Here is a 19459-nt window from a genome sequence, read left to right on the forward strand (position 1 = left end):
AATGCCTGTGATTCTTTCACTTTTTTCACATCTTATCTGTGATTGTTGCTGATCGCGCCTTAGAGAGTAAATGTCAGTGTTGCGATAAGTGCACTGATTGAATGAATCTTCTTGATGCCCTGAATGGACAGTGGAGATTTTTCTAATTCAATTTTTCTTATCAATTTGACAGTCTTCAAACAGTTTCTTTTTTTCATCCATCCTAAACTTCTAGTCAAAATAAACCACAAACGATTTGTCTCTGTGTACTTTTACAATGTGGATCATTTTCTCTTGCTCACAAGCACACAATGGCTTCGAATGTGGACCTTTTCACTGCGCGATGTGTCAAGTTGTGTTTTCCACTGCATGTGTGTGCAGAAACGAACGGAACGCATAGTGATGGAGTGACTTTGGCTGGGTGAGCGCGATATAAATTAAAGTGCGCCACCACAAGAGTTGCGTAATGATTCGATGACTCTCGGAGAATCTCTCATTTGCTCTCTTTCACACTCTCCATGGTCGCTTCCTTCTAAAGTGCTCGGATTGTGTGTGTGTGTGTGTGATTTTCTTTTTGGCGGGCGTACAAGGGAGAAAATGATGATGAAAAATGGAACAAAGAAAATGGGCAAGAAGAATAGAAGCCCACATTTTTTCTTGGTGTCTCTTTGCCTCGGCACTTTTCCATACGCCGCGCGCTCGAGACGCGCGCTTCAAGAGATGATGATGGTTTGAGAGAAAAGAAATGGATCTAAAAATAAAATATTGTTATTTCTAAATGCCCAACATGAGGCGCGCTTCAATTGACGTTGGGAAAATGGATGTTTTGTGCTGAATTTTCTGACTGAAAACGTCCAAAAATGCACATTTTCGCACGATATTCAACATTTGATATCCGCTCTAAAAGTTAATCTTGTATTTTTGTTGATTTACATAAATTAGAACAACATTTTAGAGATGGTTTCTCTCTGTTTCTGTTCTTTCGCGTAACCATTAATTGACGACATAAGAAGGCCTCATTAGTAGAATATTGATAAATTATTTGTGAGAAATGTCCTAAGAGCAAAGATAAAAGACAAGTTGCTGTGTTGATGTGAGCCAAGAGGAAAAAAAGTGAATGGAAGACTTTTTCACCATACATCTGACGGGAAATTGTCTTGGCAAATTCCAAGAGTTCTTTGAAGTTTCGTCCACTTATCGATATGAATTGCGTGCAACTAGTTTTAGGGAGTTTAAGGAATAATTAGCATTTAAATTATCGATTTTGTCACTGAAATTGTGTTAGAAAAAGGAAATCGTGGGCAAATTGAATCGATAGCTTCAATTACTTCAACGGTATTTTCTTCACTAAATGCAACAATATTTTTTGGTTATTTTGAAATTTCTTTTGAATTCCAATTTGAACGCTGTCTCAATTCCATAGAAATTTATGTTTTTGGGCGGAAATTCAATATAGGTTTCCGTGTGATTTTGTTGTGTGCCACATTGGCCTTAGCATCGTTTTCGCGGGTATTTTTAAAGTGATTCCAAAGAAATCTTTCACGTGTCATACGTGTTGGGATTGATGAGTAGAAAACCATGAATCATCCCGCTCGTCAAGTTTCTTTTTTTCTTCCTCTGTTGCTTATGTGTGTTCCCGGTATGTTGAAAAAGATAGAAAGATTGTGGGTCTTTTAATTAGGTGGCCGATGCAGAGCGCGAGAGAGCGAAAGAGTGCTATTTTGGGCATAGGTTGTCTAGAAAAGGGCTCTCTTGAGGGATTAATTGGACAGCTTGAGATGCGATGCGGGTTTTGTGTGGTGGTTCTCCAAAAATTCACTTGGCGGCTGCCCTCAAAAATATCTCAGGTGTTGTGTGCGGTTGTCATGCAAAAAAAAACAGAGAAGCGGCGCGATTCACCAAAAAAAGCACACCTCACATACTTGCTGTAATTACAAATATTACTCGATTAACTGTACTCATTGCTGTGGTGTTGAAGATGTTGATGTGAAGGCAAGTGTGGAGAGAGGAAGAAAAGTGCCACAAGCCAAAAGGCATTTGCCGTATGGAATTAAATTCTCTGGCGCGCTTTAGAGACTCTTTTGCGCGCAAAAGTGCCAAGACGCGAGTGGCCGAATGTTAAGGAGAGTGTGAGGAAAAGACGATGAATGAACGGAAAATTGCCTTCTCGATTGCACTGTGAAAAGTCGCTGATGGTATCGCGTGTGGTTATCTCTTGGTTATTTAGTTAATAAAAGCAACACACACACTCGTGCTGTGGCTCTTTTATCAATTAATCAACAATTAGACATGACTCTCTTTCACCTGAAATTGCCGATAAGGTTGAACACATACCGACGAATGACTGTCATATCGCACTTGAGGTAATTTTATACCCCCCAAACGATATGCGCGATGATTGTGATAAATTTGCCCAATTCAGCTTAATACTCGTGTCACTATCTCTCGTCCGCAATTCCACTTGGAGTTTAAAATGTAATCCACTGACAAGGTGGTTCAGACACATTGTAATTGCGCACTGATAAAGATTGTTTTCCAGTGGAATTCCACATATTATATATTGAGAATTTTTATACCTACATAAAAGTGCGTCTCTCTGGAGGATAAAAGAAACGCACTTGAGGATGTTATGGTATTCGTTGTGAAGGTAAAGAGGTGTAATATAAATTTTTTATTGAAAGCCATTGTTGCATTGTTATCTCTAAAGTGTGTCGAATTTAGAATTCATAAATTTCTTGTGGATCATCTTGCAATGTATGAAAAATTCACTGAAGTTTCGTTGGACATCTAGTTAGCTATGAGTAGTTTATCAGAAAGAAATCAAAGAGAATGTCACGAGAAAACATTTGTAAATGTATCGCTGAGATTCTCGCAGAGATTGTCAATAATTTATGTGTCACTGTTGTGGGGAGAATTTGTGACTCAATAAAAGCAGTCTATTTTTGCACGCAATTAACGAAAAACTCATTATGCTCAGCATTCTCATGATTTTCTCAAGATTCACCCTGTATTTTCATGAAATTTGTGTGAATTTCTCTCTCTCTCACATTGTGTGATTTAAATGTGGATTATCAAATTGATAGTTTTGCTCGCCTTCTTGATGTTTGTGTTTGATCAGACAATTGTGTCATGTGATAATTTGTCACGAGTTGCGATGATATCGAATAATATGTAATTCTATATATCCTTCAAAGTCTCTTAAGTATATGTATTTATCAAGAGATAATTCATGCGTAGAGATGTTTTGTGCATAATTTGAGATGTTGCATTATAATGTGCTAATGGTGTTTGGCTTAAGTTTCCATCGTTGTTTTCCAACCATTATTGGCTCATGTATTAAAATATCAAATATCAGCGATTCACTTTTTTTACCTCTCTATTAGGCTTCTCTATAGCAATTTTCCTCATTATTATTACTTTCAAGAGTCATCTAACCTACTTTAACTTGTTTTAAACAAAACTCCGCAGAGTCTAAAGAATACGCGCTGCATAATTTAGAAGTTTTCCAACAAAAAGTATCGAGTTCTTCGCACCCTTTCATACTTTTACCGCTGCGTTTTTCTACACATACTTCTTGCATTGTATGATGGAAAATACAGTGCTGTCGTCAAAACAAAGAGTTAGTTCGAGAGGGAAAAATCGCGTGTTTTCACGGTATTATCATTCCGAGGGAAGAAAGTGAAAGCTCACGTGTGTACGTGTTTTACTTTTTTATAATGCGCTTGAGATGTATATGGTAGTTTCTTAAGGCGCTCAGCTATTGAGTCGTTAAGTTATCGTCACTGGACACTTGAAGAAATGATCCAATGTAAAGGCTAAGAAGCTCAATGAAAAATTGTTTTAAATTCAATCATCATAGTTCTTCAATATAGTTTCCTAATATAATTCTATTCTAGCACTGATGGCAACATCTGCCAATAACAGCTATTAATTTTCTTATAATATTTCCCTGAGGGAATTTCCATCAAGTGCGCTATTTATTTTGGGTAAAATGCTGTTTTGTCGCTCGATGTGTGCTGAGTAATGAGAATAGTTGCATGAGGGAGATAGAGAGATGTTAACAGTTGAGTTGGAGTTGATTTAATTAAAACTATCTAAAATTAATTTTCTCTTACCATCAGCAAAGCACAGGAAAGGCGTTCAAAATGAAAAGTCTTTCACTATATGTTTTGTGTGTATGTGTTTTTTTTTGGTGGTTTCTCCTTCGTTAAATATAATTGTGATATTTTAATTGCGCGATTTTCCACGACGCAGGAAATTGTGCGACCTATTCAATATATATATATATGTGGGGGGTTAAATATATTGTGAATAGGAAAATGTGCGGTGCGTGGCATTAATGGGGCGAATCTTTAGGAGTGTGATTGACGTTGGGTGAGGAAAAAGTGTGGTACATTGTAAGCTGATGGCGGTGAGGAAGAGAATTCCTCGTAAAATTTATTGGGAGCAGACAGACAGGCAAATGGCAAATTGGTCATGATGATGGCTTAATTTCTCACGTAGTCATAGTATTCTTGGGGGGAATTTCGAGTTTCATTTGTGTAGAAAGAATGAAAAAGAGAAAAAAATGAAAATTTCCATTCGACAGTTTGACTAGCGCGTATTGAGTGGTTAATTATATTTAGTTCTAAAATACAATGTTGGTTCTCATTTGTGGCCACGCATAGCGACTGAAGGATTTCATCCTCTTCGCTCTGTTGGTTAATTTTGGGTTACAATTAAACCGAATATGAAGTGGAAATTAGCGCAATGGTGAGTAGATTTTGCGGTCTCAACGTGATATCCTTTAGCGATATCGCACGTGAAATGGTGGATAAAAAGTGTTTTTGCCTCTTCCTCTCTCTCTCTTTCCAAGCAATCTTAAACCCTTATGTGTAGTTTACTCACACACAGAGTGATTTATTTATTCGACAAGCACATTAAACAAGGTTGTGGGTTTGTGAAACTAACTAAAGTTTAATGTTTGTGCGCGAGTGTGTGTTATACAGTGTTTTCGGGTATCGTTTGCGGGGTTAAAATGGAGAAAGACAGATGATATTATAATAATTTAATATAAAATTAATGTTGGAATTTTCGGTGTGTATGAAGTTATTATGGTAAAGTTTAATCCCAAAACTGGGTGTCTGTGTGGATGCGGAATGAATAAAGGTTACTGAGGCAGGAGCGAGTGTGTGTTTTACCTCAAAGTCCGTTTAAATTGCGGGCGGTGGTGTGCTTTTGTTGTGTATGAGTAAAAGAGCTTGAATTTTTGGAGTTTAAACCCATTAGATAGACAAGCGGTGTTGGAATAGAGGTGTTACGGTGATTTAGAAAGCTAAGTGAAATTGAATTTTGGGCAAAGAGTTGTGATACGCAAGAGAGAATAATAATCATGCCAAATTGACTTAATAACGATCTAATTAATGTCTAAATTTATTTTAATTCTGTGATCGCTATTAATAACCTTCAAAAAAGGAAAATTAATAATTTCGCCGACAATTGACCAAAATAGATAAAGAGAGGGAAATTGGCATTATATGATTTCCTATTAATGAAAATTCATCTGAACGCCAGCAAAAAGATATTCACAGGAAAATCCTGTGAAAAGTGATTTATTATGTGAAATATGACATCTTCTTTGGATTTTAATTAGTGAAATTTTTGATTAAGAGAAACCACACTTATTCGCTCGTCAATTGGATTTGTTTTGGGAAAATTTTGCATACAATTTTTCTGAAATGTATAGCAAATATGTTCAGTTATCTGGACTATAATTCTCTATTCATTGGATTAGCTATGAAATTCAATCGAGAAAATGGCAGCAAAATAGCGCCACAGAAATTTATGAGATTTGCGCATAGATGATGTGAATTAAAGATGGAAAGAGCCATAATTATTGGCGGCAATGCAGAATTCATCCAGATGGAAAATTGCGAAGCGAGCAGATGATGGATCGTGTCCAATTGTTTTCCCATTTTCGCCCCATGAGAAAATGTAATTTTCCCCATCATAATTCAATTAGGCTTTGTGCAATTCGTCGGAATAAAAATGAGTGGCGCGCGATACAGAAGTGCGCGATGCTAATTTGCAAAATTGAAATTTAACTTTATAATTTGTGATGTTTTTCAACCCACAAGGCGCCTTTGTTGTGGCCTGTATGTATTGATGGTATTATGATGGACTTTCCTTGGGTTTGGGGTGCAAATGACATGGATTAGAGATGGATGTCTTTAAATCTCATATGTCACTTGTCCTTCCGGCGCCACTTGTAAATTATATATGAGTAAATGCGTGCGTATCTGGGATATGTCTAGGAGAATTGCTTGGCATATTTAGTGGCGTGAGAAATTGAATAATTACTCATGTTCGTGACAATTGAAGATCCGGTGTGCTTTTCTCCTCTGGAGACACAATTATTGATTGCATTTGGGTTTGAATTGGAATTTTCGTTCACTTCCTGTATATATATAGCAACAAATTTCACTTTATACTGCAATATTGATGCATTTTTTCCATACAATATTCATCGAGCGGAAAATCACATGAAAATACTTCCGATTTGGTGTAAAATTATATCCGAAAAAAAGAAATCCATCAATTATTATTACTGTAGTGTCGGCTAATGTTTAATAATGCATTTATGTGTGAAGCGATGAAAAGTTGTAGGTGAAGAAAATGTGCGTGGATAACTTGAAATATTCGCCCACGCACAGCGTGAAAAGCGGCAAAGCGTACGCGGTTTTACGTAAAATTTCCTCGTGTCACTCAAGTATTTTGTACAAACACATCGCATTTAATTAAGAAAAAGAAAACGAGTGTCGCTTAATTAGTCGTTCTACATTTAATTCACAAACACTTGAGTGTTAACTGTAATAGCGGACGGAAAAAAGAATGTGAAAAATGTAGTGATGGGTGAATAAATTCCCTAATCATTAGAGTGTAAATAGACTTAATAAATTCAATTGCTGGATTTTGGCACGTGCAAAATTGCGTGAGGGTGAAAATTTCCACTCCATGTGAAGAAGAAGTTTGTAATACTCATGGTATAAAGTCAGTAATTTCTCAGACACTCCTTTACCATTTGATGATAAATTTGCAATCTGAACTATGTTTATATTGCATCTTTATGATACGATTGATTTTATTTAAAATCCACTTTCACTGAACTGCATTTGGGATAAATTGTGTGATAAAATTAGAAATGTATGTGTGTGTGTATGTAAAATGTATTAAATGTCATTTTAATGAACACTGTAATTCATGCAAATTGCAAAAGTGGCGAGAAAAGGAGCAAATAAAAGAATGGACAAAATGAATTGGCGGTTAAGGCGCGGAGTAAATAAATGTGTATGAAGTCAAGTTGGCGTGCTAAATTGCCGCGATGATGGCAAAAGTGGATGTTAAGTGTTCTCAAAGAGATATTCTGTTTGACACTTGATAAATATGTACATTTTGGAAGTTGTAATATTTAAATTTATACTCGAAGAATTTTTGCATTGAAAAAATGATCGATGATGGTGTGCAATTGTGGAATGTTGATTATCTCTACATATATGTATGGATAGGAAAGCTAAAGAGAGAAAGAGGGAAAAAAAAACGTTGTCAATTTCCCACAGAGAAAATTCCCATCAAAAGATCTTTACGCATTGTTGAGTTTTCATCAAAAAGTTTCTACGGGAGGGTGGATGGAATATTTCTTCGAAAACGTTATTATTCTCTTTTCCTGTGGTGGTTTTTGCAATGGAATTTCAACCGGGAAAGATGAGAGGGAAAAATACTACAACACCGGATATTCAATGATGAAATACTCTCTCTCTCTATCTCTCTTCCTCTCTTTGTGAGATGATGGGAAAAGGGAAGCAGTTGTAAGTGATGGAGAGAAAGCAAGAGTCCTTTTATCGTTTTTCAACATTTTTCTTCTCGAATTAGAAAAGTTTTTCAAGACAATAAATTTGCTGATGTGGATATTTTTGAAGGGAGAAAATTTAACTGCACTATAATTCTTTGATTATATCATAAAAAAGAGTCGCTCTTTGTGCTCAATTCTTCTCATTTGTAGGAGTGCGAGAGAAATGGTGTTATGGTCATACTTTAGAAAACGTCGCGGTTTTTCCTGTTCTTATACGAACGTGCTCGGAATATTATGATGGATTGAATATCGAGATATCGCAACATGTTGGTGTAACTTGCAATTTTGCCAATTTTGACTTAGTTTTTGCTATATGAATATCGCATGATTACACATGTGAGGAAAATGCAGTTAAAATTTGAGAGAAATATTAAAAAAAAAAATAAAGAATTTCCGATCACATCTTCACAATCATGACTTTTAGTGTTTCTTTGACAATTTTATCTTATTTTTCTCAAGTCTTGTTAGGGAATTATATTATGAATCTCAATTTTATTCACAGCTGTAAAATGAACTTTGTGACTAAATGGTTGCATTTCTTTTTTGGTCCATTTCCAGACTATCATTGGAAACAATACAGCAGATGAGCCGAGGAGGAAAAGACACGATTTGGCCAGACCAAATCACATTCTTCTATTCACAGTCATCAATCCTCTTTATCCTATCACAGTGGTAAGTCCATTTTGTGCTTTCCTTTTTTCCTGCCATCGCACACGGACTTTTTGCCCTCATATCTCTTGATTTTCCCCCCGGCGCGCTTTCAATATGTACATATATATGGAGCAATTGTGGGTGGGAGAGATGAGGAAAAACAACAAGTGATAGTGAAAATTGGTCCGGAGGAAATTGCGAGAGGAAAAACAAATGGAAATGCAACATATGTTGGAGCGAATCCATATTATCGCTCTTATTTATCCCGCATATTTATGAAAATATGAATGCATGTTCAACCCAGAGGAATCATTGAGCTAGAAATGAATGCGATTTTCTGTGCGAGTGTGTATTGAAGAAAATCCAAACATTATATATATGTAAACATTTTTCTATGAATATATTTTTATGGAAAGATTCGAATAAATTGGAATGAATGCTCAAATAAAGCGGAATTTCTGGGGGAAAAACAGATCCAACAAATTTTACTATATCGTATTTTACTAAATTAACAAAATTTGTTCGTTTATTTTGATTTATATATTTTTAAATTAGATTTTCATCTTTTTTTCCTCATGGAACAAAAAAAAATGTCTTGAGAACTTCAAATTTCAATTTATCATCTTATAACTCTTAAATTTCTTTTTCTATCTTCTTCAATGTTATATAATTAATCTCTGCCACTGCTATAAGAGTTGAGGGAGGTAATTTCTTGTGCTGCAATTGCTCGCTCTTTCTCTCTCGATGGTGGAAATATTGCAGAATTAATTGCACTTCTCGATGCAATTATTGAAAATGCCATTTCGATTACCTTCACAGCGTCTTTTAGGGGTGGGATTTCATAGAGCTTGGACAGTAAATGTGCCATAAATCATAGAAATTAATTGTGTTTGAGTTTAAGTTGAGAAAAAGAAGTATATATCATAATTCTGACCATGATTTTGTGTATTTTACTAAAGTTATTATTACTCAAATGGCATTAAATAGTAAATTTTTCAAAGAATTACCATTGATTTTCACAGTGATTGTGCTACAAAGTTTTCTCTTGAGCCCAAGCAGATGATTAATCATTGAGTGTTGGATGCTAAATTTTTTTTTTTAATTTGAGCCATGACACAGTTTTAGAGTTCCTCTCTCACAGAATTAAATGCAATGCTGAAGTTTGTCGCTTTAGGGTTTGATACACTGTGACTAAAAGTTTTGCGAGTCGCTATGTTTTTTCCTCTGCTCGGAGGAGGAAATTGTTGGAGAATTGTGTTACACATAGACAAAAATGTCATGGAGATTTGCACGTATAAATTTTCAATGCTTTTTGGTGAAAAAAACATTAAAATGCACTCTGACATTTTGCACCGCACACTAGAGTTACAGCCAAAGGAGATGAGTCTCTGGCAGCCACAGAACACAGAGTCTGAAAGGCCTTAGGGGGTGGATTTTGTTGGGGAGAGATTTTCGAGAGGAGCAAATGCGAGTGTTTTGGATTATCTGATCCATGTCATGTCCTGTGGAGAAATATGTGCAATCACTTGAGGATTTAATGAAGGAATTTTGGACAAGGGATGGTGGAAAAAAGAGGAAAATACAATTTAATGATGAGATTTATGAAGGAATTCCCACAACTTGAGAGGGTAAATGAGAAATTTTATTTCCAAGTCACGGTGTTTTTTGGTGCTCTTTTATCTCCTTTATGGGAAGGGCGGGAAATTCTGTGAATTCCTGCGATATTTGCGCATATCGCGATATACCCAATTCTATATTATATGGGTAATCTTAAGAATAAATCTCACGTCTAGACAACTCCTAAATCTATAGAATCCGTTTCCTTTGATTCCATTTTTGCTGCTTCTGTGCATCTGCAGTTTCTTCTTCGAATTGTATATCAGTGGGATAAATCCTTTGGCAGGATTTTTCAGTTCCTTCGCAGTTTCAAACGTTAATTAGTGCACGTCAGTTTGTGGGCGAGCAGAAGAGTGTGAGAAGAGTGTGTTGGTGTGTGGGTGGTCAGGGATAAAAAGTACAATCTAATTGTGCTTCGTCAGATAACGTGAATAAATTTAATTAATTTTGCGCTACTTGAACAATTAACGCGGAAGAGCAATAAATTTTGACTCCCTTCACGCCTTTTTTCTTCCTCCCCTCTTGTGCCTGGACAGCAACTGAGACACAATATGAAATGAGGGTGGTTTTTTTTCTCTCTTCTTCATCCACTGCAGCATGATTATGAATATTCTCCTTCACTTAATCATCATGGTGCTAAATTAATTTCATGTTGTATGCGCGCGCGAGAGATTTCTTTGCCAGTAACATTTTGAATCACTTTCAGTTTTTTTTTCTCTCGCCTCACATGAATTGCACACAGAGATGGAAGAAGAAAAATAACTAAGAAGAAACCGCGTGCACAGTTTTGATCTAGTTTCACTTTTTCAATCACTCGCGCGTATTGAGATGCTCTTTTTGCCCATAATTAATTGGTGTGTGTGTTTTTTTTTCTTCTTGTTTCGCATAAAAGACGTGTTTTGCCTCGTGGGTAAATTTCACTGCAATATACTTATGGTTTAATTGCAAAACTTGAAATTTGTAGACATCTGTGTGTGATAAAATCCAGGAAGATATTGTCACTGCTTCTAAGCGTGTGTGTGTTTGCGGAGAAAGTGATTGAACAGTATTGCGATAAAATGAGGGATGTTTTCCGCAAAATACACTATCATTGTGTAAATTTCAAGCACCAAGTGCCATAAATTTTGACGTCAAAGAAAGTTCCTTATGAAGTGTTACAAGATCTAAATAAATACACATATATATATAGAGAGAGAGTATTGGAGAAATAGGGTGAGGGAGAAGGGTGTGCGCGTTATGGGAAAAGTTGAGAATTTTCACATACCCAACTGATGTATTGATAAATTGCCATAGCTGTATCGCCCTTTGCTGTCTCTTCTGTCGCATACGAGTCATTTTCTCTTGTACAAAGATATCTAAAATGCTTTTCTGTATGGTTGCGACAGAGTGGCGGGAATTTGCCATGAGATTGGCCAAAGGGGTGAAAATGGTGTGCTTTAAAAGTAAATTTATAGATATTGTTATTAATAATTTCCCCACAGAGTGATGTGGTTGTTGAATTTAATATAAAAGCTTCCAGCTGGGGTTGAGTTTTCCTACCCTAAAGCACAAGGGCTTCGCGCCCGGGTGGCCAAATGATTCCTTCCTCGCATATTGTGTTATTCAAATGAGTCGTGTGCTCTTCGACGAGGAAGGAGTAGAAGAAGAGGGTCATAAAATTAAAGTAATACTAATTGGAATAAAGTTTTTTAATAACTTTCACTGTGGAGGACTTTTCTCTGGGCAAATGATTATTATTATGATTCTATAGTGCGTTGTAATTTGTTGGGAAGGAAAGATGTACGAGAGACAACACAGTTTTAGTTCTTCTTCTCCATGGTAAATCCCATTTTCATACATTATCCTGCACTCGAGGGGCTCTTTTTCTCTCTCTCTCTCTCTCTTTCTCACATTACAGAATTTGTCAGCACATGAAAAAGTTCAACTCTCACACTCTGTGTAAAGGTTCAGAGAGTGAACTATATCTTTGTGAAATGATTGTGAACAAAAATATACATTATGTGGGGTTAGTTCACACTTTACGTGACTTCAAAACTAATAACAGACATCTCGTCGCGAATATTAATGTCATATACCATCACTTTTTCTCACACTGTCTTTCCCATGTCGCGGGAAATGTGTCTGCTGCACTTCCTCGTGTTTTCCCATTGGGAGGAAATTAAGGATGGACTAGTTTGGCACAGTTTCTCACTTCTGTTAAGACTGCAGACTTTAGGAAATGCTATTAGTTTGATTACATATTAGTTTGACACTCCAGGACTTGTTAAGTAAAAAAAAAAAAAAAAGTGATAAATTGAATTAAAGGGAAAAAAATTGATTGATTTTCAAATTAATTAGCAAAAAAACTATCACTATCTCATCAATTTTATACAATTCTTTTCTTGTGTGAACAATGAGGGGGTGAAAAAGTGTGGAATTTTCCTTTCTTGAAGAGAAAGAAAATTGTGGGAAAAAAACTTCATTTGCAGCTGTGAGAATGGCAGAAGAGGGAAAAAAGTTTGGCAATTGACAATATTTCCTAATGAAGGAAAGTCGCAAAGATAAGAAAATGAGGTGCAAATGCTCTTGTTCGCCATCAGTGGAGATTTTCGTTTGTATAAGTGGAGGAAATGTGAATAAATTCTCTATATTCTCTGCCTCAATTGACCTTAAATAAGAGAGAGAGAGAGTGGCTGAAGTAAGGGAGTTTTGTGTATTAACTACCCTCGCAGTGAAGTCAAGTGACGAGTGTGGCACGTATTTTAGTTTGTGGCACAATTAATACTCTGGGTGATTATGTAGAAGAGTGGAGAGGAAAGTCTTTAATTTCAATTTGGTTCACTGTAAATTCACTTGCTGAGAGTTGGAGTCTCTCTCTCTCTTTCTGGGGTTTGTAATTGAGTTTATAATGCCTATCCTCATGACAAGTTGGAGGAAAAACAAGGTGGAATGTGAAGAAAATGTGAATTTGCATGTTAGAGGGATTCTCTTTGTAGTTTAGCACTCACGTACAGAAAATGTGAGCTTCACGGGGTGATTTAAAGAGGATGGAAGGCTGGTGTGTGTGTTTACCTGCAAATTGGGTTGGTTGAGATGTTCTGTATATGGTGAAGAAAGTCCACACAGCATTCTTGATGGTAATTCCTCAAAGACGGCGCAATTTTCCCCAGTAAAAACCAATCCGGTTTCCGTTAACTCAAGATCTGCAAATGTCAGAGTTACTCTGCTGAATGCCTCAAGGAGTCAACAAAATCAAATCCCTAATTTCAAACCTCGAGCTAATGTTGGACGTGTCTTGCTGGATTCTTGGAGGATTCTTCAAATTGCTTCAAAGCCCGCCATATTCAAACTATAGACACCTTTTTTTCAGCAGGTTTCCGGTATAAAAATCCTATAAAAATTCCTGTACAATTTCGTAAATTAGGTCCTTTTTGTCCTTGCGGAATTTCTATTGAGAAATCCCGTTGAAAATCCCGCGGAATTACGTTCAAAATTCACCAAATTTTGTTCGAAAAATTCCATCGGATTTTCGGCAGACAACTCTAGCGAATCTCGTGCGATTCCTATGTGGCTGGCTTTACTGGGTCACATGTAAATACATAAGATTATAATGGATTCTTGTGTATCAGAAACACCTAAAAGGAGCCTAGACTAACCTATAAATTTTAATGGGAATTAAAAGGGAAATCGTGAAGTAATTCTTAATCACTTTGCCTTTGCATGTCGTGATATACATTTTACTATGTAACAGAACAGATTTTGCTTGGGTGGAGGGGGAAAAAGTGAAGTTGAGAGGGAAATTTTTTGATGTATAAAAGCACTATAAAAAAGAGATACAACAAGTGCTCTGAAAAAAAGTACTTCCAGACACATTGCAACAGATGAAGTGAATTCCTTTGTATGCAAATTCACATCATATTGAACAACATCTCAGTAACAATTGCGATGTTGAATGTGTTTCTTCTTTCTTTCATCCCGCATCTCGCGTCCAACATGATGGTGATTTTGAGAAATATAACGATTATTATTTTCTAAACTGAAATGCGCAATTTAGACATGAAATTTATTGATTTTCCCACAATTTGGCAAATGTGGTGTGTTGCTCAAAAATCACATTGCGCGGTGTGTGTATAAATGAGTGGTTTAGATTTAATTTCAAAATAAACTGCATCATTGGAATCAATTAAGTGATTGTGTTGCTGCTGCAATGTTGATTTGAGATGGTAATTCATAAATTAAACATTTTGCCGGTGTTGTGAAGCAAGGTGAGCCGCGCGAAGGAAGGATATTTGTACAATTGCGTGTGCAAAGTGTGAAAGTGTTTCTCTCCAAATTTGTTTGTTTTACGGCGTAATTTGCGGCCTGGAGAGTCATTGAATGGACATTTTTATGATCTATGCAATGCAATTTATCAATGGGAAATTGAGAGTTACAATGATAACAATTGTACACTACTTTACATTAATGAACTCCCCTTTGTAATGCTTCTTGTGACACCTTTTATTTATCTCATATTCCCTGTTCTACTGCATCTCCACCTGTGTGCAATTAGACTTGATTGGTGGGGTTGCATTTTCGCAATTAAGTGCATAAGGTCAGTTCAGAAGTCATGAGAGTGGAAAAATGTGGAAATTGATTGGGGTAAATTGAATTACACACACACCGGAAGGATGTGAAAGTGTGGACAAATTGGATTTCCTCCTATTTTAGTAGTTTATTTCATGTCCTATTCTCGTTGATCAGGCAAATTTAATGCTTTTTTATCATCCAAGACTGAGCAAAAAGGTTTATTGGAAATGCTTGTCTAAACTAAAGTCACGATATATACATAGTGAAGAATTGTCAATATTTGCTATTAATTTCAATAGACATATTTTAAGTGGAGAATCTCTTTATATAGATTCATGGGGTGTGAAATAGAGTGATGAATATTCATGAGGGAAAGATAGAGGGATTAATAACATTGCAGAAAAGGTAACTCTTTGGCTCTTTTTCCCTATATATGCAAAATTATCATGTGATATGTAAATTTTCACGGGATTTTCCCCATGAATTAATATTCTCTGGAAATATTTTGATCGCTATGTTTGTATGTGAATTTTTTCAAGCTATTTGCCTTTCTCACTTAACCCAGAATTGATTATCTCTCTCTCTCTCTCTCTCTCTCTCTCTCTTTCTGGTCTTAATGGTGGCTTTGGGATACTAATTATTCCCACAAGAAGCTCACCGGCAAGTGTGCGGAAAAACTTGCATCAATTACGTCTTGTGAACATTCTTGTTTTATGACGAAACGCGTTCAGAGTGCAAAAATGCAATTTGCATAGCAAATACGAAAGGAGGAATTAGTTGAAATTATTTAATGGGACGTGCTCAAGAGGCAAATCATGGAGGAGATGTTTGTAGTTTTATATGGCTCAAGTATTTGGCTGTTTTTCACTCTTTTGCACCACAGAAAATTGTTTGTGCACAAAAGTGCAATGAGGGCGCGCGATAAAGAGTATTTAGTTATTCCACCCTTTTATATCACGGGCATGAATTCTAATTTCGATGCAATTTGATGGATTTAACAACGAAATTTTAATTGAGTTTTTGAGCCGCATTAAGCTTTCCAACAAGGCTGGGATTTTCAATTTTCGTTTCAACCAACACAGAATGGAAAATTGTTTGATGTTTCGCATGGATGATGATTTGTCATTGACCTCATCGTGCGGCGCTGATGAGGTGTGAAAAGAGTGTATTTGTAAAAATAAATAATAATTTTTAATCTGGATGTCTAAAAAAGTGACAAACAAGTGTATTTTTTGTCGGGTGGTGGTAAAATTTGCATTTTTTTATTTACCTTTCTTGCTAATGTTAGAGAAACTCAATTATTTTATCGAAAATTTTTGTACACCTAGAATTTTTTTGATAATGTCATTCTATGATTTTGTGCTGTTTAGACTGCAAATTTTACGCTTTTTTCAAATGAAGAAGTACAGAAACAAGGATGATGTTTAAATGTTTTTCGTTGACTTAAATGTAAAATTCTTGAACTCCCTGGTCAGGAATATCTTTAATTTTCTCTGAGTGAAAGCGTCTTTATTGTTACAATAAAATATTTTATGATGAATTGCAATGTTAAAATAGTACGTGATGATACTGCAGAGCGATTTATCAGGAGTTATTTCTTGTCTTGGCTGGGCGAGATTGCGTCTTTCGCGGAGTCTCAGAAGGAATTCCGCTGAAAAGTTCTCACTCATCCACATGAATCCCATGAGGATGAATCCTTTCTGGTGGTATTTTTCATTATTGCGCCTGGTTGTTGTTGCTGTAAATAATGCAAAAGGGTTGCAGGATGACTGTGAATAATTCCATAATGGCACTGTTTTTTTTGGTGTTGTTCAAAGGCAGGCATAATTGATGAGTGTATTGAATTTCCGGTGTGGGAAAGGTTATATGTTACATGTTGACCTGTGTTTATAGTCATGCAATATTCAAATGATGTGTTGACAGAGCGAAATATTTGCTTTAATCTCTGGAGCATTGATGCATTTGGTAATTTTGCGGAAAATAAACCACATTAGACAGAGAAGCCTCTTGGCCTCTGGGGTGTTTTGAGAATCTTCGTCATTGGATGGCATTTGGTTGAATCATACGCAAAAATTTCCGACTGTCTCATGGCGCGCGCGTTGAAGAAGAGAAAACTTGCGGTGGAAAAAAAGTTCATACGAGAAAAGCATCATTTGGATCAACATCAATATTTTGTGTTTGGCCCAATGCCAGACGATTTGAGCCATTCAACCGGCCGAGAGCGTCAGCCAAGAGCCACCAAATCGACTGAGAAGTCATTGCGTCGTTGGGCATTGGAATCTCGGGCAGATGTGAGTCAAAATTCCGCCGCACATTTTCAAGATTTGATGCTCTTGTTGCTGCTGCGTCGCAATCCACCATCTAGAGTGTCGACAAGTCAGTGGAAAAGCTCGTCTCTGGAACCTTCAAGAAGTCTTAAGATTTGCCTTCACTATTTTCTTTCATTAAACTCTACCAAATAACACATATTCACACACACACACACACTATAAATATTTATTTGGCCAACTTATATTGCTAATTCCTAAACATTTACGCTATCGAGGCGATTTTCCGGCGCTAACGTATGTGAGAGAAAACAGTTAGTATTTTTTTTCAATTAAACAGATATGTTGAGTGTTGAATAGTTTGCTTTTTTTCCTACTTCGTCGTCGAATGGAAATTGTTTTGCAATATATGTGTGTGATATTCTCTGATATGGACCACATGTGCGAATGTCATTTCATTTTCAATTAGTTGGTGGAAAAGTGGTTGAAGACAGTTAATTTTCCCCCTGGAAATGATCATCGCGTGAATATATTATGTCTCTAAGCAAATGAGGAGAGAGAGAGAGAGAGAGAGAGAGAGAGAAAGAGAAAATGAGGGAAAATGATGGTGTGAAGAAAAATATGAGGCCATTTTGCAAAAGTCACTCGTAATTTCAATCAATTGTCAGCTTTTAGTGGCTGGGCTGTTAAGATCTTTTTTTTTTTCTTTCCTCACTCATCCAACTGTTCCCAACAAATTTCCTGAAGCTTAGCAAGAAGTGGTATAAATTTATTGGAATTACAATCAAAGTGTTTGAAACAGTGTGTGATCAAATTCGTGATGTAAAGTTTGCGTGGGTGTTTTCTTCCCTCTTCTTCGTCTGCTCTTGTCTGAGCCTATTGGCATTCGCGAGAACCACGCTGTGTTTCTCCTTTTTTTCTGCCGACTACCTAAAATTAGTCACCACGAGGAATTTTCTCCCATTTCTTTTTCGCATCACAAAAATAGATGACAAAGTAACTTTCTGTGTGGTTTTCCACACTCCTTTCCGCACGGGAATCCTGCGATGGTCTGAGGCTTTTCCGCATTCAAAGTGCGAGGAGTTTTTTTCTGTTCTTTCCCTCACTGGTAAATGTGGAGGGTTGCATTTGGGTTCCGTTGCTTGTGCTGTGTAATAAATAGCTCAATTTTCACTTTAATGGTGACTATAATTAAAAGGTCTGTGAGGATAAGAATAGGAAGTGAAAGTCATTTATATGGTGGAGGATAAAACAGTGAATTACTCTTCTTTTTTATGACCTCTCTCTTTTGTGTGATTCTCGCTAGCTTTGCCGTGTATTTCATTGACCAGGGCAATTTGTATCAAGTGGCAAAGGAAGCATTACAGTATTATCCTACGAATAGTTTGACGGTGAAATTAGTTTTCTTTTTTGCAAATAAGAAGAGCAAGAATATCTCTCTAATTGTGTGCTTTTTGAACGAACTTTCTGCAATAGTAGAATTCTAATTTTCTCACTACTTTGCATACTATTTTATTTGTTTTCTCTGTAGTGAATGTTTTGCTATGGCAACACTTTGATGTATCACTAAAACATGCACTAGACGGTGTGCAGTGTTTCGTTGTTTTATGCACTATAATTTTTATCTCTCACTAGACTGAGTCTTTTTTTTTACCAATAAATAGCAATGCTGAAATATATATTTCACAGTATCAATAGATTCTCTTTTGTCTGGGATATTTTTCCGGGGAGAAAAACAAAGCATTTCCCGAAGGGATAACTGGAAGAGGACAAAGGGTAGAGAGAGAAAGAAATCAAAGAAATGCAAATGTAGTGTTTGTGATTGTACAATTTTATGGATGGTGTAGTTTTTGCCAAATGGCGCGAATTTTGCCAATTCAGCGGTAGAAATGTGAGCGAAACAATCAAGCAGGATTTTTACTTTTTGGGAGAGAGAGAGGAAGAGGGAGGAAAAATAACAAGAGGTGAAAATATACACACATAAAATATTCACTGAGTGCAGAAATGATGCGAGATGAACATGTGAAATTGGTAAGGAATTGGATATGAGGAGACGAAAGAGAAGTCTCGATGATATGAGAAAATTCCTTTGGGGATGTTGCGAAAGAAGGCAATATTTCACAAACTAAAGAAATATTTAGTGATTTTTATTGGGTGCTTCTGGGTAATTTATCACCATCGTAAATTAAATCTTAAGCTCGACTCAGTCAATTGATATTGTTATTTGACGATGTTACAACATTTTCTGACTGTTGGGAGAGAGAATTTAATGCTGGGTCGATCTTATGAGACACTTTAAGTTTTGGGAATTCAACACTCTCTCTCTCTTTTTCTCGGTTTTACTCACTTTTTCGCTGGGGAAGAAAAACAGTGAAAAGTATATTTTGTCTCTCCCTCTCTGTCTCTCGTTTCATCCTGAATGCCCGCCAGGCTCTGTGCGAGGATTTTATTTGTAAGCACTTTGTCATTTGCTGTGGGTGGATTTAACTACATATATCTGAGTGGGTCT

The 19459-nt window shown here is 36.4% G+C and overlaps 1 protein-coding gene across 3 annotated transcripts in view; it reads left to right on the forward strand.

The window, feature by feature from the left end:
• The window catches only part of LOC132256258 (heterogeneous nuclear ribonucleoprotein L), a 72948-nt gene that overhangs the window by 1752 nt on the left and 51737 nt on the right, over positions 1-19459 (forward strand). For all 3 annotated transcript variants that reach the window (XM_059752567.1, XM_059752568.1, XM_059752569.1), the window contains exon 2: positions 8426-8539. In XM_059752567.1, the coding sequence (XP_059608550.1) occupies positions 8426-8539 (114 nt within the window). The remainder of the gene's footprint in view (positions 1-8425; positions 8540-19459) is intronic.

The sequence above is a fragment of the Phlebotomus argentipes genome, unplaced genomic scaffold (assembly GCF_947086385.1).
Source record: "Phlebotomus argentipes unplaced genomic scaffold, Phlebotomus argentipes genome assembly contig_5, whole genome shotgun sequence".
Lineage (NCBI taxonomy): Eukaryota > Metazoa > Arthropoda > Insecta > Diptera > Psychodidae > Phlebotomus > Phlebotomus argentipes.